Source organism: Engraulis encrasicolus, unplaced genomic scaffold, assembly GCF_034702125.1.
Source record: "Engraulis encrasicolus isolate BLACKSEA-1 unplaced genomic scaffold, IST_EnEncr_1.0 scaffold_32_np1212, whole genome shotgun sequence".
NCBI lineage: Eukaryota > Metazoa > Chordata > Actinopteri > Clupeiformes > Engraulidae > Engraulis > Engraulis encrasicolus.
In genome coordinates this window covers 125,396-148,450 of record NW_026945621.1, presented here as the reverse complement: position 1 = coordinate 148,450, position 23,055 = coordinate 125,396, and the positions used below count along the sequence as shown (strand labels likewise).

The window sequence follows — 23,055 nt, the reverse complement described above, 5'->3', positions numbered from 1 at the left end:
GTGTGTGTGTGTTTGTGTGTGTGTGGTGTGTGTGTGTGTGTGTGTGTGTGTGTGTGTGTGTGTGTGTGTGTGTGTGTGTGTGTGTCTGAGAGAGAGTGTCAGTGTTCAACAGCTTCATTACAGTTTACTCAGAGTCATATTGTATCTTTAATTTACACCCTGGATTCCTGAGTAGATCAGAGATCTGCTTCACTCCCGCGTATCCTAGGTTATTATTACCCAGATACAACTGTATCAGGTGTGATGAGGGCTTTGATGCCAGAGCTGAAGTAAGAACACAACAGCTCTTTTCTGTTATATTGCAGTCACTAAGCCTGTAGGGGGGAGAGAGAGAGAGAGAGAGAGAGAGAGAGAGAGAGAGAGAGAGAGAGAGAGAGAGAGAGAGAGAGAGAGAGAGAGAGATTCAAAAATATCCTGACCAAATACAGTATACACAGAGTGGCCGCCACTAAGCCTGGAGAAAGACAGAGAGAGAGAGAGAGAGAGAGAGAGAGAGAGAGAGAAAGAGAGAGATTTCATTTGCAGAGTTTATGAATCACACATTAGCAGAGTACAGTGATTGCAAATGAACATTTTATAAATAAATTAACATTCTAAAATTACCGAATAACAAATAATTGATCATAGATACGTATACCTCGGAGACTGACCAGTAGTGCTTATTTATATGTAATATTTATATTTTATAATAACGAATATACCATAATACAACAAATAGTGGTGATATGAGGTTTCTGCTGGAAGGCGTAGCCTGGACAGTATGACTGCTCCCTGCGGACGGAACGAATTGACCTTTACTTACCACAGCATCTGTAGTCTAAAGTCTGAATTCTTGAGTAGATTGGAGATCTGCTTCACTCCTGTGTCTCCTAGTTCATTATAGTCTAGATCCAGACGTATCAGCTGTGATGAGGGGTTAGATGTCAGAGCTGAAGTCAGAACAGCACAGCCCTCTTCTGTTATACCGCAACCACTAAGCCTGCAGGGGGAGAGAGCAAATTAAAAAACGATCCTGACCAAATATAGACTGAGTGGCTAAGTTGCTTTGGATTAAAAAACAAAGCCTGTAACTGTAATGTGATGTAGTGCACATTATCAACCAAGGACCAGAATCTTGTTGAAAACACCATCAAAAAACAAATGAAAACCTCTCATGCACCATACAGTTTGAAATCACTAACCAGAGTGCCTTCCATCTACAATGTGGGTCCTCCAGTAGAGCACAAAACTGCTTCACTCCTGCATCTCCTGGTATCTTCTTACTCAGGTACAGCTCACTCAGCAGTAAAGGGTTTCCACCCAGAACTGAAGTCAGATAGTCACAGGCTTCCTCTGCTGCACCACTCAACAGTCTAAAAGGGATGACATTTTTCTTACTGTCATTTACATTTTAATTATTCATTTATGAACATGCTTAATTTGATGTCACTCATTTCAGGCAGAATAACTACATGTAATGGATGCTTGAGATAAAAAAGAGGAATTTTAGATTGGTATACTTTGATGCATCTGGATTGTACACTGATATGCATATCAACAATGATGTTTTGTTTTCAATATGTGCACTGCTGTCCAACCATCTAGCATTAGAAGCTGAGCTGAGCATAGAAAAATCCAATCCAATTAATTCCAATCACTAAAACCACGTATTAATAACTCAATTCAAAATACATAAATATAAGCATGTACCATATGAGGCCTCTCAATTCCGCAAGACTTATTAATGACACAAATATCAAAAATACTCTTGCCTCAGTCTCGTTAGTTTACAGTCAGGGTCCTGTAAAATATCAGTGAGGAGCTTCACTCCAGAGTCTCCAGGGTCATTTCCTCTCAGGTCCAGCTCCTCCAGGTATGAAGGGTTTGATTTGAGAGCTGAGGCCAGTGCAGCATATCCCTCTCCTGTTAGTCCACAGTCTGACAAGCTAGAGGGAGAAGAATTTAGTCTGACAATCTGGAGAGAAAGGTCAATAATCAGATTTGTCCTTGATCTGAATAGATCTAATCTAACCGTCTGATCCAAATACAGTGTTTCTAGTCGAATAGCGTGTAGGTATCGGGCAGTACAGTAGACCTCACGTCATGGAACCTTTCCCAAAACAGAATCGGAAATGATTTATATATGACAACTAGATCAGACTACATACACCTTCCAATCCTATTAGAATTTTAATTCCATCAGTCATATTCATTTAGATTGTTCATGTGTAAAATTATATGTCCATGACAAAATATCTAGTGTTAATGTAACTGGATCATATTAACAACTTAACCATGACAAATAAACCTTCCAAATCACTTAGGAATTGTCATCAGCAATATTGACATTTATTCATGTGATTACTAATTCTGCAACATAAAAAGTCTGTTGTACTGTAAAATGTAGATTAGCATGCAGCTGTGGAGCATCAACGACAGTTAGATTTATATTTTTTCAATGAAAAATCTGACCTCAGTGTCTTCAGTGCACAGTTTAGGTTCTTCAGTCCACTACACAGTAGTTGGACTCCAACATCTCCAATGTGGTTGTCACTGAGATCCAGGTGTCTAAGCTTTGATGATTCTTTGCAGAGGACAGATGCTAGTGTTGAACAGCTCTGTTCAGAGACTTCACAGCTATTGATCCTGAAGAGAAATACAACCATACAATATCTATTGACAAGAATCAATCAATGAATAAAGAGGTTGTTCAAGCCATTGTTATGTTGTATTTGAACATTTTTATTGTAGTGCCATCAATCCATTAAACATATTTAATGATGATTAATCACATAAATGCCATAGTTAACTGGAGATAAATCACATTTTAATCACGTCTCATTGAAAATCATTGAAATACTTCTACAAAGCCACATCACAATGGAATGCTCTCCCAGGTGACCTGAGGAGCTGTGGCTCCTTCAAAAGCTTTAAGTCACAGCTTAAATATACTCTTAAAACGAATCAAACTTGTAACCTCTAACATATAGTGATAACTATGTCTTATGGTTAATGTTTTATTTCTTATCCTTTAAAGCAGTGGTGCTCAAACTGTGGTACGCGTACCACTAGTGGTACTTGAGACATCTCTGGTGGTACTTGTAATAATACATTTTTGTGCATTGATTTGAAGGCTGATGAAGTTGCTGCAGTTGAAAATGTCTCTTTGGTCTCACATTTTGTAATATTGAATTGTATGAATCTGAAAACATAATGCATGATGATGCCATTATGAACCTCATGTATTGACTGAAAAAAGTGAATAAGAAAGGCCTTTACTGCGATATGTTGGTTGTCAAGGTGGTACTTGGAGGGCTCAATATTTTCTCAGGTGGTACTTCACACACAAAAAGTTTGAGAACGACTGCTGTAAAGCTTCGGGGCTATTTGTTTTTTTTTAAGGTTTTGCACAACGTCTACTTAAACGGTTCCTGTGTCTGCATACTTTGACCTATCATGAAGTGGCTGGTACCATTTGAAAGTAGAGACTCTGTAGAATCATCAGGAAGTGACAGGGAGATTTTGTGATGTACTACCAAGGACTTACAGGGGTTAGAACATCTTTTTTTTCTGAAATGCGGTCATGAAGACCCCCTGGAAATTACTACATTTCAGCAGTTTAGCTGATACATTTGGCCTTGGAAACACATTTAAGACTTATTCACAAGTCTACTGAAGTTGTCTGTCAAAGGGGAACTTGATACAACTATATATGACCTTTCCCAAGACAATTATGTGTGGATATACACATGCGTTTTGCCAAGTGTCTTTTTGTAAAAAAAAATTATTAGTCAAAATGCACCCCCCATATAAGGTCTTGCTGTACAAGAGCCTTTTGAGCTAGAAGCCTTATAATGGTCAGCTCACATATGGAAGCATACCCCTTGAGGTGTTATACAGTCATCTGCCAACATGCGTTTTGCCAAGTGTCTTTTCGTAAACATTTTTAGTCAGTCAAAATGCACCCCCCGAATAAGGTCTTACTGTACAAGAACCTTTTGAGCTAGAAGCTTGATCATGGTCACATATATGCTTACCCCTTGAGGTGTTATACAGTCATCTGCCATGGTTGGATATGCCTTTTGGACAGTATTACAGAGATGCTGCTGTACAGTACTGTACAATACTGTACACTATGTACAGTAAAAACATGAGAAGAAAGGGGTGTTGTTGAGCAGATTTGAGATTCCTCTGTCCCTGGGTGTAATACAAAAGAGCTATATGAAGCATTAGAAAGCTGGACTCTGGACTATCATACAGTCTTTGAATTGAGTTTCTAGCTCTTGTTTTGTAGTAGCTGCAGTCATTCAAAGCACATGTGCCAACACGAAGCAGCATAAAACAGGACCTGCCTACTCATAAGGCTTGTCTTTCAGGGTAGGAATGTCACAGAGCCACCCCAGTGGTGCCCATGTCATCAGCAGAGTCTGGGGATCATGTGGAATACCATTGGTCATATGAAAAATACGTAAATGTAGGCAAAAACAAGCACAATTCCTGAGGGGAAAAAACATGATTGGGTTTTTTTTTCACAATAAAGTGGTTTAGTTTGAGTGGAGTTGTACAACTTATGGTTGAAATAAAGTTAAAAAAAAAGACTACACTACACACTACACATAAACCTTGGATTGTAACAGACATTTTGAGATAAGTTCATGTTTGGATGTCCACTCATCCTAGGAAGGTAGGGAGACATCAGGCCGGGGTGTTTGAGGGGGTCAAATTTGAAAGGTGACATTGTGTAATAAATTGATAATACATACAACATGTTCAAACCTCTGTAAAGTAGTGATAACCGTATTCCTGAGGGTCTTACCTGTCCAATGATATATAATGTTCCTGGGTTTATTACACCACCTGGATTACAAACAATTGCCGAATGAAGATCAAGTTGAAGTTAAGTCATTGGACCCGGTACAGTGCCCTCCGAAGCTTAAAGGGACACTGTGTGAGATTTTCAGTTGTTTATTTCCAGAATTCTTGCTGTCCATTCACTAATGTTACCTTTTTCATGAATACTTACCACCACCATCAAATTCTAAGTATTCACTATTTTCATACATGAAAAGGGGGATCTTCTCCATGGTCCGCCATTTTGAATTTCCAAAAATAGCCATTTTTAGCTGCAAAAATGACTCTACTTGGACCATACTAGAAAACATTTGTTTATTACGGTACTTAGTAAACTTTCATGTAAATATCAAATTTGGGATAGCCAACCCAGTTTCAATAAGCAGCATAGTTGCAGTACCTTTTTTGACCATTTCCTGCACAGTGTCCCTTTAAGAGGTTATAATATATATATATACAGTGCCCTCCATAATTATTGGCACCCCTGGTTGAGATGTGTTAAAAGCCTTAAAATAAATTCAGTGTTTATTGCAGAAGAATACTGTCACACTGAAAATTGTAGGAAAATGTAGCCTTCAACTCAAATGAATTGTAAGAAAATAAAAAAATCCCTGACTAAAAAATAATTATTTTTCATTAAATCACCTGTTCCACAATTATTGGCACCCTTAACAATTCCCAGGAAATAAATATAATTGAAGCATTTCTGTCATTTCTACAGTAGTTTACAAAGTTTACCAGAGTATGTAGGAACATTTAATTAGTAATTCATCACTTCCTGTTTCCCTGGGGTATAAATATGACGTGACACCGAGGCCATTTCTCTTATCCACTCTTAAACATGGGAAAGACAAAGGAACACAGCATACAAGTGAGGCAGATGTGCGTCGACCATCACAGGTCAGGCAGAGGCTACAAGAAGATTGCCACTCAACTGCAGCTGCCCATATCCACTGTGAGAGGAATAATTAAGAAGTTCAAAACAACTGGAACAGTGGTAAACAAGCCTGGACGAGGACCCAAGTTTATTTTGCCACCACGCACAGTGAGGAGGATGGTAAGAGAAATCAAAAGATCTCCAAAGCTCACTGTTACAGAATTACAACAAATGGTAGCATCCTGGGGTCACAAAGTCTCCAAATCAACCATCAGGCGCTGTCTACACGCCAACAAGCTGTTTGGGAGGCATGCACGGAGAAAACCTTTCCTCACTCACAATCATAAACGCAAGCGTCTGGAGTTCGCCAAGCGGTATTGGGGCTTCAACTGGGACCGTGTGCTTTGGTCAGATGAGACCAAGATTGAGCTTTTTGGCAACAAACACTCTAAGTGGGTCTGGCGTACCACGAAAGATGCGCATGCTGAAAAGCACCTCATACCCACTGTGAAGTATGGGGGTGGGTCAGTGATGCTGTGGGGCTGTTTCGCTTCCAAAGGCCCTGGGAACCTTGTTAGGGTGCATGGCATCATGAATGCTTTGAAATACCAGGACATTTTAAATCAAAATCTGTTGCCCTCTGCCAAAAAGCTGAAGCTGGGTCGTCACTGGGTCTTTCAGCAAGACAATGACCCTAAACATATGGCCAAATCTACACAGAAATGGTTCACCAGACACAAAATCAAGCTCCTCCCATGGCCATCTCAGTCCCCTGACCTCAACCCCATTGAGAACCTGTGGGGTGAGCTGAAGAGGAGAGTACAGAGGAGAGGACCCAGGTCTCTGGATGATTTAGAGAGATTCTGCAAAGAGGAATGGCTGAAGATCCCTCTTTCTGTCTTTTCCCATCTTGTGAAACATTATAGGAGAAGATTAGGTGCTGTTTTGTTGGCAAAAGGGGGTTGTACAAAATATTAACACCAGGGGTGCTAATAATTGTGACACACATTATTTGATGTCAAATAATTATTTCTTTATGTGGGATTTTTTCCCCACTGAATAAATGCACTTGTATTGAAGGTTGGATTTTTCTCTTTTTTTCCATTAAGGTCCCATATTATTTAGAAAAAAAATAAAATAATTGGAAGCTAAAAAAACACATCTCAACCAGGGGTGCCAATAATTATGGAGGGCACTGTATATATATATATATATATATATATATATATATATATTTATATTTATATTTTATTTGGGTGGGGGCGTGTGGGTGTGTGGGCGAGACGAGATGAGATTCAAAGAAAACTAAATGACAAATCATATGACTGAACAACAGACCTATTTAACCGACTTTTTAAATGTTTTATTATGACTCATGCATGATGTGAACTTTTAATAAACTTCTTCCTCTACAAATTTTAATTAAAATACATTTTTATAAAGGTTGAAAGACATTTTAAAAAATTAAACTAGGGTTGTAAATTTATTAAAAAAAATAATGTAATTCATTACATACTTTGTAATAAATTAATCTAATTTAATATCATTTTTATCATCCCCATATGGGATACTTGACATGAGAGAGAAAAGTGGAAAAAGGATCAGGGCAGCCACTAACGATTATTGGAAGTTGGAACAGACAGTGCAAACACAAAGTTAACATCCAGTAACTTGGAAAAACTACAAACTTTTCGGCCATGAACACATTGCTGTTTCATTGAAAGAGATGTTGTTGTATTCTGCAGTCTATTTCTCACTCTGGCAGCATTCATGCAGCTAAGTCAACAAGGACCATACCACACAACTGTAACCTCAACATTTAGCACTGTCTATGTATTCTTATGTCAGTGCAGTGGTGGATCCAGGTGGGTGTCATTGTGCAAGATTAATGCCCTAATAGTTTGCCTAAATTAAAGTACTAACGTCAGTTCTGGCCAGGCCATGGTAGTCAAGAAGCTTGCTGCCCTCCCCTTCATCTAATTAATTCCTAATTGATCCAGGTGCATTCTCTCAGCTGATAATCTTATTTCCCTAGCGATTGGCCACACGGCTTCGGCACACCTTTTAAATTCTATCCACTTCCTCTCAACTGTATGCTGCTCGGTTTTTGCTACCCACCACCTCCCCTGCTCCACCTTGTCGTGTATGATGTGACATGTTCTCTTGTCACGTCGCTTGGCTCTGTTCATGGGGGTTATCTCTCGCCCTGTCCTGCTGGGGTGAGAATTCCCTAAACTGCTGCTGCCCCCTGACTAAATGCTTTTCCATGCTGCTCATGGAAATAGGGGGGTTCCTCCGAACAGAGCTATACCGCCAAATGTAATTCATAATTTCAATAAAAGAAATTGCATTTATATTCTTCTCTTGTGTTTCTTGACTGAAATGGTTCTGACAGAATTATGCTAATTAGATCGCTAGTTAGCTGATTACCGTTTGCTGAATAGACTTTGCAATTGCCATGAGCTCCCACTGAAGAACTGACAGCTTTCTTGTTTTTGCAGTTTGTGGTCCATGATTACAAATCCCCATCACCATTTATTACATAATTCCGCTTTTAATGGTTTATTGGTGGAATAGGCCTACAGAGCACATTGCTTGCCGTCACACCATCTCCCTGCACGTGCCTGCAGCTGCAGTGTCCCCTAAACAAACGTTCTCACCTCTCCCTGTGCACGTTTACTGGTGCACGGGATGGTAATGTAATTACTTTATTGAAACCGAAAATTGCCCAGCATATGCGCATTGGAGGTTGTATGTTGGAGTAAATGACCTACAAAGTACTATCAGGATTTAAAACTCATTATGAGTGATTTTTGCAAACTTCTTAACACTAGAACTACCAGGATTTTTCTGCCTACCTAGAAGTACCAGAGAGGGGTCATTTGACCCGGCGGCTTTTACCTAATATACTAATCACTCATTTTGTTATGGTAATGAGGCTGTTAGGGGCCGTGTGTGGGGTGAGGGGTGAGGGGGTCACACCTTACAGTGCTAACAGCCAAGACAAACAGGGACAGACAGCTTCTTCCCAAGGGCTGTCAGCCTCCAAAATCACCACAGGTAAATAGCAACTTGCATGAAGATATCAGCAGCAAAGACAGATAGCACAGTTTGGCGGACAGTGTGTTACAGTTTTTCTCCATTGGTTTGGCTCATTTCTTGAAACTGAGATGTCATTCTCAAAACATGGACAAATCCCAAAACTAATTTGCAGTTCCTCACAACAGAATGGCATTTATCATTGCTTTCATCAAATTTCAAATGCTTTTGTACATGTCTCAATCATTTAGTACATCCTTGCAAATGGCTATGTACAAGTATCCTACAATTAACACAATCAGCTTACATTTAGTAGAATTTTCAAATGAATGTACCTTGCTGATCTATCCCAATTGGTTGATTCTCAGTGTAATGGTTGTCCTGAAAACATGTCAGCACATTTTCTTCATGTAAGTCATCAATGAACGTGTGAATGTCCCATGTGATCATGACGAATCATATGACTGCAACCAGATAATGGTTGAATTACAGTTTTTCTCGATTGATTTGGCTCATTTCTTGAAACTGAGATGACATTCCTATAACCATTGGGTCATTTGGCCAAACATTCTTACACTTCTGCACAACAGTTCAGATAACTAGCAAAATGTCATATACCTCCCAAAACACCTCATTCTTGCATCAGCACTAAACCGTCTCACATATAAATAGTCAGTACCATCAAAATGGCATAGATCCTTCTCAGTTGCTTTGGCTTTGCATTCATTTAGTCCTTCTGTCAAAATAAACTGGATGGTTCAGCATAACTTGGATCCTCTTCACTCGCTCATATCACCCCAAAAACAGTTTACCCATGTGTCAAAACTAAATTTCTTCCCCACATATATCATCAGTACCCCCAAAATACATTGTCCCTTTGCCATTGTGTAAGCACTGCCAGTCAAAATGGTTAGGTGTTTTATCTACGTTCAGCTAACAGATTTCGACTATGTATAGTATAAAAATGAAAAAGTGAGTGAAACCATTGAAGTTTGGCAACACAGATAATTTACCAAGGACATTTATCAGTAACTTTCTTTACTGTAAATTCATATACAGAAAGTAATGCCCATATATCACAGGTTTCTCATGGGTTTGGCTCATTTCTCAAAACAGAGATAAAATTCTCAAAATAACATGGACAAATGCCAAAGCAGCAATTGTTCAAAACAGAATGTCGTTTGAAAAAATGTCATGAAATTAGCCAAATAACAGAGGAAACTGTAGTATACACGGTTGTAAAATTATTTTCTACTAACTAGTAAAGTTACAATACCATCTGACCTGTTGAACACTGTCATGAATTTACTATGTAATGAAATTCTTAAAATATGATGTCCTTGACTGTTTTGGGAATTGCGTAGACCACTTTGCATATGATGACTTACACAATGAAATAATGCTGACGTGTTTTGGAGAGGGCAACCATTAGACTGAGAATTGTCTAATTCGTTTAGATAAGCAAGGTCAATTTATTTGGAAAATGTGCTAAATGCTGAATGTGTCAACTGAAGGGTATTTGTACATATCCATCTGCAGAGATGTACTAAACATTTGAGACATGTACAAAGCATTTGATATCTGATGAAAGCAATGAAAAATGCCATTCTGTTTTGAGAAATTGCAAGTTGGTTTGGGGATTTGTCCGTGCTGTTTCGAGAAATTAGCCAAACCAATCGAGAAAAACTGTAACGTGTGAATCTCCCATGCCATGTGACCATAACGACTCATGTGAATGCAACCTGGCAATTGTTAGATGGATATATAAATATAAATACCAGTGCATGTGGACTACTGCTTCACTTCCCTCAAGAATTTTGTGGTGAAAGAAGCTCCTCTCCAAGGAACGAAGATGCAGAGATACAGCACTCAACAGGCATTGGAAATGATCCACACACGCACACACACACACACACACACACACACACACACTCTGTTTCTCAAGTGACAGCTGTGAGCTGCTAACAGCCACATTTCCACAACAAAAGGAGTGTCCGCAGGGGGTCCAAAGGGTCAAATGACCCTCTTGTGGGGCTTTTAGGTAAAAAGGTCAATTGACCCCTCCGTGGTAGTTCTAGTGTTAAAAGCTGCTTGCTGGTTCACACAAAAATCTCGCGAGACAGATTTCTAAGGTGATGAGAAATCTCGCTGAGTTTCATCTCGCAAGATCTCGTGTCACTAGAGTTTGTAATATTTAGAATGAATGTTTTACCTCAGTGTCTCCAGTGCACATTCTGGGTTCTCCAGTCCACTACACAGCAGTTGGACGCCTACATCTCCAATGTGGTTGTCACTCAGATACAGGCGTCTGAACCTCGATGGTTCTTTGCAGAGGACATATGCGAGTGTTGCACAGCTCTGATCAGTGAGCCCGCAGCTGTCGACCCTGAAGGGGTTAATTACAACCAGTGACTAGAAACTCTATTGACAAAAATCAATTCAATTTCATTAATATTTCATTGTTGATGAGCCAAAGAAAATTGTTTTGAAATTCAAACATTACAAATCAATCATTGTTTAACCTTTTGCATTTGACGCAAACTTTAACCCCAAGTATTGGGTTCTTTCATGTGAAATCAGACACTTTGGAACCCGACCGACTAGGGATGCAAACGATTAATCGATTAATCGACTTTAATCGATCAATGCATTAATCGATTAAAAAATATTAATCACAATTAATCGACAATTCAACTGACAAGAGACCCAGGTGAAATGGGCATGTGAAGAGTGTGTGTGAAGAGTGGTGTGAATAGTGGGAATATTTAAATCACCTTTGGATTAAAGAATTGAAATAGAAATAATTTAAATATGGTATTTTATCTCAATTTTCATACATTTTTTAGATATAGTAGGTTTTTTTCGAGAAACATTGAGATTTTGGGGGGAAAATGCCGCTTATCAATTAATCGTAAGTCGATCGATAAGGCTATCAACTAATGATTAATGAATTAATCGATAATTTGCATCCCTACGACCGGCTCAGATTTGAATACAACTTGGTGTACCTTTTTAGTAGCAAGTTAGAACCCCAGAACTGCATTTGCATCAATCTGGCACTAAAACTAGAGAAACGGACATGCCGTTGACGTTGTTTGAAAGCTCTTTTCTGTCTCTATGAATTACACAAACAAACTGGAACACAACAGTTATCAGAGTATAAAATTATGATGATTAAAATATTAAAAATATTATTATTTATGGCCCTGCCGCGGCCTAGCGGTAGGGCACTCGTGTACCATGTGGCTGACCCGGGTTCGATTCCTGCCCCGGGTCCTTTGCCAGCCCTTCCCCGTCTGTCTCTCCCCGCTCGTTTCCTGTCACCATCTTCACTATACTATCATAAATAAATCAAAAATAATCAAAAAGACCAAATATATATATATATATATATATATATATATATATATATATATAAAGAAAGCCGATCAGAAATCACACGTGTAAGGATATCCATACATCATCCCAAACATGAGGGTTATATTGCTTTTATACAATAGGTTCCTTTGTCAACATATGATAAAAACAATATAAAATAATGATAAAAATAATTGGTAACACTTTATTTTAGGGATACATCTATTAGTACTAATACGTACAATATTAATGTCTGTGTAAGTAACTTGTAAGGCATGTACTAAGCAAAAATCAAACAGTTGTTAAGCATGTATTCACAAATGTTTTGTTCATGCCCAATTAGGGATTTGTTACTAATATAACCTTAGTAAGGACCAGTAAGCCTATATTTCTATTTATTAGTAAGTAGTAAGTGGCAGAATACAATGTGTATAAGCTCCCGACACACTGTGTGAACAAACCCTGAACAGTGTGAAAACAGATGAGGAATAAGGGTCCCTATTCTAAAGTGATGGCTCAGGGCCTCCGCACTACCAAAGTCCCCCTCGTTACCTAGGGCCCCCACACCACCCAGGCCCGCACTAGCCTCTCTGACCTACAAAGTGTAAGGGTATATTAAATAGTTAATTCTTACCCAGCTGAGTCATCTAGTTGTCTCTTTTTCATAACAATGTTGGGAACAGGAGCCTTTATATAGCAAGGATTGAACGTACACTTGTCAATGGCGGTGGGTTGGTGAGATGTATTTTTTTTCATGTACCACTGAGTTTTAATTGTAAAAAACCCCAAAATAAATGCAGAACATTAGAATAATAGTTTTGAAGCAAAACTAAACTATTCTTTTGTGATAATTAAGTTAATGTTTGAGAACATTAGCTTCAAGAAGTGCAGTGCATGATTGGTACGCAATCTATGCCAACACACAACCTACCTACGACCTTAGCTCCTCCCTTCACTCGTGAAATTGAGTTGCTATCCAAACAATTTGCCATGTACGTAACAACAGAAATATTATCATTGCTGCATTGGCCATGCATTGCATTTCTGACTAAGGGCGTACCCATCATACATGCAACTTTTTTATCACAAAGGAAAAACTTAGTTTCGCTTCCAAAGTATTACTCATCGTTATATTCTGCATTTATTGTAGGGTTTTTACCAGAGGTTGCGCTAGACTTTTTCACAGTCCGTCATTTTGACGGACAGGGTCGAAAAAAATCCGTCATCGCCTATTTTTTAAATTCTCCATCTCCTTTCTCAAAGTGGGGGGTCGCGACCCCGCACCGGGAACAACACATGCGCAATTGCGGCCAATTGAGAGTAAACCGCTGTGAATACACCCCCTTTCACTCGACATTCATTCTCCAACTTTGAGGATGGAGTCAATTTTGCTTTCCACTTTCTCTCTCTGCCCCCCTCATTGCACTGTTTAAAAAGCTGCAGATATCTCTCAAGACGCGCGTCTGATTCAGTGTCCAGCGGTCACCACAAGTACTTTTTTAAAAGACGCGTGCAGGGCTTTATCCAACAGCTGCAACAGCTGTCAGTCACTCGTTTGGCTCTGATGCACCGATTGTAATACAAAGGCGCAGTGTTAAATAATATTCGCGTTGGGCTTCAAATGCACGATGGAAAGGAAAGCCGCCTTGAAGCAGAAAGGTTTAGCCCAGGCAGTCGACAAAGGCACTGAACCCTACAATAGGAAGACGACCAGATTTCGCAAAACTTTGTTGAAAAATATCAGCGGCGGTAAAGGGAGCCTCTCTATACGCAGCCCCATCGGCTTATATGTTGGCTCTGGGATGCGCGGTAAAGTTGTCTGAATAAAAATAATAGGCCTAGCCTATAATGGGTGAACCAGCTATCGAAATTACATTACATTACATTACATTACATTACATTACATTGCATTTGGCAGACGCTTTATAACCAAAGCGACTTTCAAAAGAGGACATAATCAAGCCAACATCACAAGCAAATACAAAGTGCACAGGAGATATACAGAACAACAAGTGCAGTTGCAAAGAGGGGTTAGTTGTTGTGTTTTTTTTTTGTTTTTTTTTGTTTTGTTTAAATATAAAGAGTAAATAACGAGTACACACACACACAAACACACACTCACAAACTAAACTAAACTAAACATCATGTCAGGAGTCTGCCCTGGGGCAAGGCCAGTTCAAGCATTAGTCTAGTAGATTCTCTCGAAAGAGGAATGTCTTTAGTTGTTTCTTGAAAGCTGCAAGAGATGTGCTCAGTCTTGCTGCCTCTGGGAGACTGTTCCACCACTTGGGTACCACAACGGAGAACAATCTTGACTGGGAGTACCTAGAGCGACTGGATGGCAGAGCCAGACGGCTTGTGCTGGATGAGCGCAGTTATCTTCCAGTAACATAAGGCGTTAGTAGGTCCTTCAGATAAGCTGGGGCCGTTCCTGTGATGGTTTTGTAGGCAAGGGTCAGTGCCTTGTGCTTGATCCGGGCGGCGATCGGTAACCAGTGCAACTCAATAAATAGAGGAGTAACATGGGTCCTTTTGGGTTGATTGAAAATCAACCGTGCCGCCGCATTCTGGATCATCTGCAGATGCTTTAGCGCACAAGCAGGTAGACCTGTCATGAGTGAGTTGCAGTAGTCAACGCGGGACAGGACAGTGGCCTGGACCAGTCGTTGTGTAGAATATTGTGTCAGCACAGGTCTGATATTCCGTACGTTGGACATCTGGATTCGACAGGTCCGGGTGACCGAGTTGATGTACAGTGCCCTCCATAATTATTGGCACCCCTGGTTGAGATGTGTTAAAAGCCTTAAAATAAATTCAGTGTTTATTGCAGAAGAATACTGTCACACTGAAAATTGTAGGAAAATGTAGCCTTCAACTCAAATGAATTGTAAGAAAAGAAAAAAAATCCCTGACTAAAAAATAATTATTTTTCATTAAATCACCTGTTCCACAATTATTGGCACCCTTAACAATTCCCAGGAAATAAATATAATTGAAGCATTTCTGTCATTTCTACAGTAGTTTAAAAAGTTTACCAGAGTATGTAGGAACATTTAATTAGTAATTCATCACTTCCTGCTTCCCTGGGGTATAAATATGACGTGACACGAGGCCATTTCTCTTATCCACTCTTAAACATGGGAAAGACAAAGGAACACAGCATACAAGTGAGGCAGATGTGCGTCGACCTTCACAGGTCAGGCAGAGGCTACAAGAAGATTGCCACTCAACTGCAGTTGCCCATATCCACTGTGAGAGGAATAATTAAGAAGTTCAAAACAACTGGAACAGTGGTAAACAAGTCTGGACGAGGACCCGAATTTATTTTGCCACCACGCACAGTGAGGAGGATGGTAAGAGAAATCAAAAGATCTCCAAAGCCAAGGGGTATTGGGGCTTCAACTGGGACTGTGTGCTTTAGTCAGATGAGACTAAGATTGAGCTTTTTGGCAACAAACACTCTAAGTGGGTCTGGCGTGCCACGAAAGATGCCACGAAAGAAGACACTCACGCAAGCACACACACCCACCATACCGAACCCCAAATGTAGCCTCACACACCTAGGCTACACACCATGAACACACCTACACACCTAAACACACCCTTTCACTGTTATTTCACCTCGCTCATAGTGCAAAACATTTCTTTATGTGGGTTTTTTTCCCCACTGAATAAATGCACTTGTATTGAAGGTTGGATTTTTCTCTTTTTTCCATTAAAGTCCCATATTGTTTAGAAAAAAAATAAAATAATTGGAAGCTAAAAAACACATCTCAACCAGGGGTGCCAATAATTATGGAGGGCACTGTAGTTGGAGCATGACAGCTCATCATCAATCATGACGCCGAGGTTTTTGGCGACTTTGTTTGGGGTCATGATGGTGGAGCCTATCTTGAGGTTGATGTTGTGACTGAGCGACTCTTTAGCTGGGATCACCAGGAGCTCTGTCTTGGCCAGGTTCAGCTGTAGGTGGTGGTCCTTCATCCATGCTGACAAGTCGGTGAGGCAGGCAGAGATGCGTTCCGAAACCGTGGTGTCCTCTGGACGGAACGACAGGTACATCTGGGTGTCATTAGCATAGCAGTGGTAAGAGAACCCATGTGTTTGAATGACACGTCCCAGGGAGGAGGTGTATATTGCAAACAGAAGGGGTCCCAGCACTGATCCTTGGGGTACGCCTGTGGAGAGGGTGTGAGTCGTAGACAGCTTCCCTTGCCATGACACACTGAAGGTGCGTCCAGAGAGGTAGGAGTTGAACCATGAGTGGACAACGCCTGTGATTCCCATGGCTCTGAGTATCCTCAGGAGGATCTTGTGTCTTGTCAAAGGCTGCAGACAGGTCTAGTAGTATGAGGACCGAGGATAGTCCTTCCGTTCTTGCAGTCCTTAGAGCTTCAGTCACTGAGAGTAACGCAGTTTCAGTTGAATGTCCACTTCTGAAACCAGATTGTTTTGGGTCCAGTAATCCGAAGTTGGTGACCTGTTTTGCAACTGCCCTTTCTAGCGTCTTGGATAGGAAGGGAAGCAGTGAGACAGGTCTGTAGTTTTCGACATGAGCAGGGTTCAGTGTAGGCTTCTTCAGTAGTGGTGTCACCCTTGCTTGTTTGAAGGCGGAGGGGACAGTGCCGGAGGAGAGTGAGGAGTTCATGATGGATGTGATTGCTGGGACCACTGTTTGGGCAATGTCTTGAAGAAGGTTTGTGGGCACTGGGTCTAGTAGGCAGGTGGTGGGACGGCTTCTTGTGATGAGTTTGGAAACGTCTTCTTCAGAGAGCAGAGTGAATTCATGAAGTGTTGCAGGAGTCGCCGTGTTTTCCAGGGGGGTGTCTTCTGGACGGGAGGGCGGCTCACAGAATTGCTTGCTAATATTTGCCGTCTTTTCCGTGAAGAAGGTGGCAAAGTTGTGTGGGTTCAGGTCTGTGGGCGGAGGAGGGGGGGGAGGGTTGAGCAGTGACTTGAATGTAGAAAACAACTTACGTGGGTCTGTAGTGTTGCTGATCTTGTCGTTGTAGTAGGTCGTCTTGGCAGCTGTTACAGAGGCGGAGAAGGAGGCTAGTAGAGATCTAAGTTTTTCGAGATCAGATGGGTTGCGGGTTTTGCGCCATTTCCTTTCTGCCGCTCTGAGGGTGGTACGTAGAGCTCGGATGGTCTCTGTCAGCCATGGTCGCGGTTGTGAAGGTCTTGCAGGTTTAGTGACTAGTGGGCACAGGTTGTCGAGGCAGGAGGTCAGTGTGGAGCTGAGTGAATCTGTAGCAGTGTCAACATCGAGTGAGGAGAGCACGCTTGCTGAGGGAGGGGGGGTGGGTGTAGGGTCGGGTAGGGAGGTGGTGAAATGGAGGAAAAAGTGGTCTGAAACATGCATTGGTGTTACCTTGATGTTTTCCGCTTGGCAGTCCTTAGTCATGATCAGGTCGAGCTGGTTACCACTCTTGTGTGTCGGAGGGCAGCTGGCTAGTTGAATGTCAAATGACTTCATCAGGGCCTTGAAGTCTGTGGCGTACGGCTTCTCTAGATGTATGTTGAAGTCGCCGAGGACAAGTAGGGGGCCGCCTAGGTCCGTGATGGAGGAGATCAACGTCCAGTTCGTCGACAAAGTCGCCTAGTGGTCCTGGGGGATGGTAGACCACAAGTGCAGACACCTTGATTGGAGCTGTGACTTTCATGGCATGGTATTCAAAGCAGCTGTAGTTATTGGCAGGCAGCAGGGGGGCATAGCTCCAATGCTTGTTGATAAGGATCCCTGTTCCGCCTCCTCTTTTCTTTAGCCGACTGGTGTGTGAAAATGAGTAGTTAGCTGAGAGTGGGGGGGGGGGGGGGGGAGCAATGAATCACTTTAGAATAGGGACCCTTATTCCACATCTGTTTTCACACTGTTCAGACAGGGTTTGTTCACACAGTGTACCAGGAACTTATGCACATTGTATTCTGGCCCTTACTGCTTACTCATAAATAGAAATCTAGGTCTACTAGGTCCTTACTAAGGCTATATTGGTAATAAATCCCTTATTGTGCATGAACAAGACATTTGCTAATAAATGTCTAACAACTGTCTGATTTTGCTTAGTACATGCCTTACAAGTTACTTACTAAGGCATTAATATTGTATGTATTAGTGCTAATAGATGTATCCCTAAAATAAAGTGTTACCAAATAATTATAATAAGGGTCAAAGTAAATTTTTCACAAACACATTATGTGTTAGGCAGATGCCTATCCGCTCAAGAAAGTATTTCTTATGTCTGTCAAGTTGCTGTGCAACTTTCATTCCCTTGTACACGTTTATTTGGACGTTCGTGTGGACTGTGCATAGGCTAGAAATCTAGACACTCCCTAGTGACCACAAATTGAATTCACTCCCGGGGGCAGTCTAGTAACTCCTGGTCGCTTTGCGAGACTGAAAATCCAAAGATGACAGAGCCAATCAAATCCTGAGAAGCGAGATGGGGGGCCTGGCTACCTAGTAAACACAGAAAACTTTCTAAGAAGAAACATGACGGACGTCCGTGCTACTTACAACACGTTTTATCTTAATTTAAAAAGCCTGAATGATAATACATTTCCTGGCTGCCATGGATTGATGTAAAAATACACCATGAACTTATCTGACACAAATAGATCACTACACATTACCATTTCATCACACAATGTTTTAAGATAGCTCGGTAAGCTAATTTGAGCATGTTACAGAACCAGATAGTCACACACTATTATCAGACCATACTAGTACTACCACAGTAGGTGTAGAATGAAATTGCTGCCCCAATTTCTAATAAGACACATGTCATTAAAAACGAGACATTTGGGAGCTTTGAAAGTCTTTAAGTAGCTTACTAAATAGATGGGAATAACACCTAGTCTACCGAGCTAGCGGCTAGCCAACCTGTCGTCAATAACACAGAGCAGCTAGGTATCCAGCCTTGTATTAGTTCTATGGGTATCTAGCCAGCTAGCTAACACCGAACATGCCATATTGACAACAATCATAAATATAACCATTTAACAATCCCCAAATTGCTCTCAATATTTCGCTGGTTGATCAAGCAGGGCCATGTGGTTGAAAACAAGGAATTTTCTGAACTGTGTAAGTGAAAACACGATTTATAAGGAAACTTTTTGGTGGCTGTGGTGATCACACACATTCATTTCCATGAAGGCACAAAGTTGCCGCTCGACCTACAAAGGGGCATGTCGCGTGCACATTCTGAAAGACAGCTGTGATGTTACATAGAACTGTGTGTGGATTCAGTGTGATTGGTTGTTGCACCATCCTATTGTGTGGCGTTGAGTGCCAAGGCATTTTGATCAGTGCTCCGAACCGGTTCAAGGAACGAAAACCGAAAACGAACGGAATTTTACACAATTTTACGGAAACAGAAACGAAAACAAAATGGTCTTCAACTGTTCCGGAATAGAAACGTTATTCTGAAATCATCAAACCAGTTAATAATGTTTGTTTTTTTTCGTTCTGTCTATATATTTTATAAACCTTTCACAAAAGCATAGTCCTATCCTTGTTTGTTATTGTTTTTTTCCAAAAGAAGCGCAGGTTGCCCGCAGAGTGTCACTGGTTAGGCCTTTTATTTTCGTAGCCCATAAGTGGCCAATCCGCAGCTCTTTGCCTGGTGTCACGCGGGTCTTACGTTCATGTCCAAGTTTGTGTTTATCCATAGGGAACATGCAGTGGAGGTGTATAGGCTACAGTTGATTATGGGAAATAAATGCCCTATGGTCTTGGTACTGTAGTAAATGATCACGTTGGTGTGTGACATTTGTCACTGTATTGGCTCAAATATAAGACGTGATTTATGTTATAAAAATAGAGCTTTAAAAGGGAGCTCATCTTTCGCTGACTTGACAAAATAGCGGCAAAAATAATTGGGCTTTTTTAACATGAAAGATTTGCCATCACTCCTCAAGGGGATGCCACAACTCTCAGTGGTCAAGCAACTATTTTGTCCATTGGCTATTTGTAGATTCTAGCCTATTAGGCTCTATAAATTACTATCAACTGTCGAAGTCAACTTGGTGTTTCAACGTGGGGGACTTTCATTCGTGAGTTGCTACTCGTCTCCTTACTTTTATCCGTGTGAAGTTATGTCAGTAATTTCTAAACTGTGTCAAAAGGAAAGCTTCCCACGGCTATCTGATGGAAACAGTTAAAATGCAGCATGGAACATGAACGGCGATTTGGCTCACCACCTGTACGTTTGATGCTGTCTTTAGGGCATTTAATTGTGAGGGGGAAAAGCCGGTGAGAAAAAAGCTGGTCTCAGGGCACAGGGCTGGTCTGGCACTGCTGGCCCAAGCATTGGGACAGCACATATAACATCGGTTATCAGCTGTTGTCAAAGCGGTGCAGGCAGACAGCGGGGAAAACAACATAGCCTACGATTGTGACTTGTCTCTTATCCGTATTAAGTTTTGAAAGTATCAAAAGGAAAACTTTGGTTGTTTTACCTGGCCACAGCTCGTTTAAACAAGCGATTCGACAAGCCACCCTGCAAGTTTTGGATGGTGTCGTCATCATCCAAGATCATCTGTGTACGCAAGAAAGCACCTGTGGTCACCTAGCCCCCGAATGAGCAAAGAGATGCTTATAATCTTTTTAGCCTACCAAGTTCTCATCCGTGTGTGTGTGTGTGTGTGAGAGAGAGAGAGAGAGAGAGAGAGAGAGAGAGAGAGAGAGAGAGAGAGAGAGAGAGAAAGAAAGAAAGCAAGGGTGCCCATGTTTATATAGCCTATGCCCATTAGAGGTGCTTAACTCGAATCTTTGAGGCGTCCGGATTGATTGGATCATTCCAAGGAGGGTACCCGGATTAGACGGATCACACGGATCACTTATTTAAAATAAATATAAATAAATAAAAATAATGTATTTTTTAAAACGTTTCTGCCGTTAAGTAGCTATGCGCCTCGCCTTTGTTGTTCCAATTATCAATTCACGTTGATAAATCAAAGAGTAAGACAGTTTGATCAACAAAACTCACTTTATGAATGTAACAGTTCCTAAACTCATGCTGCGATCCGACCCACCTGGGTCTCCTCACTAAACATGCAACCACAACTCGAACAGCCTTTGGCAGCAGTGAAACGGCATGTTCCTGATTTTGCAATAAATAGGCTAATGTGTGTGTTTGTATTTAAAAAGACTAAACGTCAAACATTTGGGAGCAGAAGTCTAGTTGAGCTGGGACAGTCAGGAGGCGAGCAGCAGATGACCACTCGCTTCGGCTGCCGAGTTGCCTTGCGACTCACACACTCGTGGCAAAAACGAAACTTAAGCGTTGATCCGATCCGTAGGGGATTCGCTGCTACCAACAACTCAGTCAGGATTCGTCTCACCGAGTCGCCGAGGGCGCCGCTGCTGAGTGACTCGGACGAGGGGAGTGACAGCAGCAGTGGCTTTAAAGACTATAGCCTACGCTGTAACGCAGTGAGTGATAGTAGAGTCATGTCTGTAGACTATAATTTCCCTGAGAGTATAGGCTACAGACTGAGATGTTAAAGCGTTGGCAGAGCACTATTAACATTAAAATGTAGACCTCAACAGAGTCAGAAGCACACGCATAGGGAGCGGGGATCCGCGACTCAAACACTCAATTGGCCACAACGTAGGCTGGACGGATCAAACAGGCTCGATGAATGACGAGGCGGGAGTTGGTTCAGTTTTACTCAGTGAGTGTTCGTGACTGAACAGCATACTAGGGAGATTAGAGAATGGGTAGTCAACTAAAGAGGATATATTCCGGTTTCACAATTTCTCGCGCTGTAACTGCCATTTTGTTGACATATTAATGAAATGCCGTCTGACCCGCCTTTGGCGGATCAATGCACGACAGCCACCCGGTCTGTTCGGATGAGGTCTTGACCCGGATCTCCAACCAGATCCTCCGGGTTTTTTATCATCTCTAATGCCCATGTGATGTTTGTGTGCCGATGTGGCTCTTTGCTGTAACACGTTGCCTATTTTGAAAACAAATGTGACGGTGTCTAATCTTTGCCTTAATTAAGGCTATCTGCTTATTAGTCCTGGACCATCCATGTAGACCCGTTCGCAATTTTGAGTTGGGGGCGTTTCTCACTGGAATTGAGTTACTGGGTTCCTAGACATTAAAAATCACGGAGGTGCTCGTCCACCATAGTGCCAGATTTTTCACAATATGGCCGCCGAATATGGCTGCCATCGCCTATGACAAAAACCTGTGTTTTTTACTTTTAAACTGTTTATACACATGCCATACATCAATTCTGACCAATTTTTGGAGAGGAAATCATTTCTGACAATTTCATGAGGAGAATGTGTGATTGTGACCTTAAAAGGTCATTGTCAAGGTCAAATTTGCTATTCTGAAGAATGTCAATAGACTTTCATTGTAAAAATGAGAAACAAATTCTCAATTATGGTATGATGAGTTATTTGCTGATATTGCCATGATTATTTTGTGTCAGTATAGTGTCAGTATAGTCCTTAAAAGGTCAAGGTCAAGGTCATGTTCCAGGTCTTTTCCCTATTCTGAATAACTCGGCCATGTGCTTGCCTATTAGGTCATTATTAAGAATAAGGAACAGCCACTATAAATGTAAACCTAACATTTCCACACAGTCAGAGGACAGGACAGCACATGCACTGCAACAGTCAACACAGAGAGGAGCCCCCACTAGAGGAGAAGTAAGTATGTTGCAGACTCTATGAACTAGAAATGCCCCTCTGTGAATGTGCCCTCTTATAGCACTATTGATGGGAGGAAGTGCATTGATTCCATCACCAATGCTGTACATTTATACTCTGTGATCATCAAATATTACAGCTGTTGTGGTTGATCTGGCCCCAGCCCAGACACGCACCAAGTACTTCCCAGCCAATGTTGCATCTTGCTCGGTCAATATTTTGGCCTCTCCAAAGATAGCAAGTACTGGACTGGATCAGAAACCATGGCTGCATGTTTAGTCCC

At 41.3% G+C, this 23,055-nt stretch overlaps 1 protein-coding gene across 1 annotated transcript in view; it reads right to left on the bottom strand.

The window, feature by feature from the left end:
* Positions 1–215: 215 nt before the first annotated feature.
* Positions 216–23,055, bottom strand: part of LOC134443455 (NACHT, LRR and PYD domains-containing protein 12-like) — a 53,553-nt gene continuing 30,713 nt past the window's right edge. The window contains exons 8-11 of the mRNA XM_063193234.1: positions 10,959–11,132; positions 1,752–1,925; positions 803–979; positions 216–264 (exon numbers count right to left, since the gene is read on the bottom strand). Of these exons, the coding sequence (XP_063049304.1) occupies positions 216–264; positions 803–979; positions 1,752–1,925; positions 10,959–11,132 (574 nt within the window). The remainder of the gene's footprint in view (positions 265–802; positions 980–1,751; positions 1,926–10,958; positions 11,133–23,055) is intronic.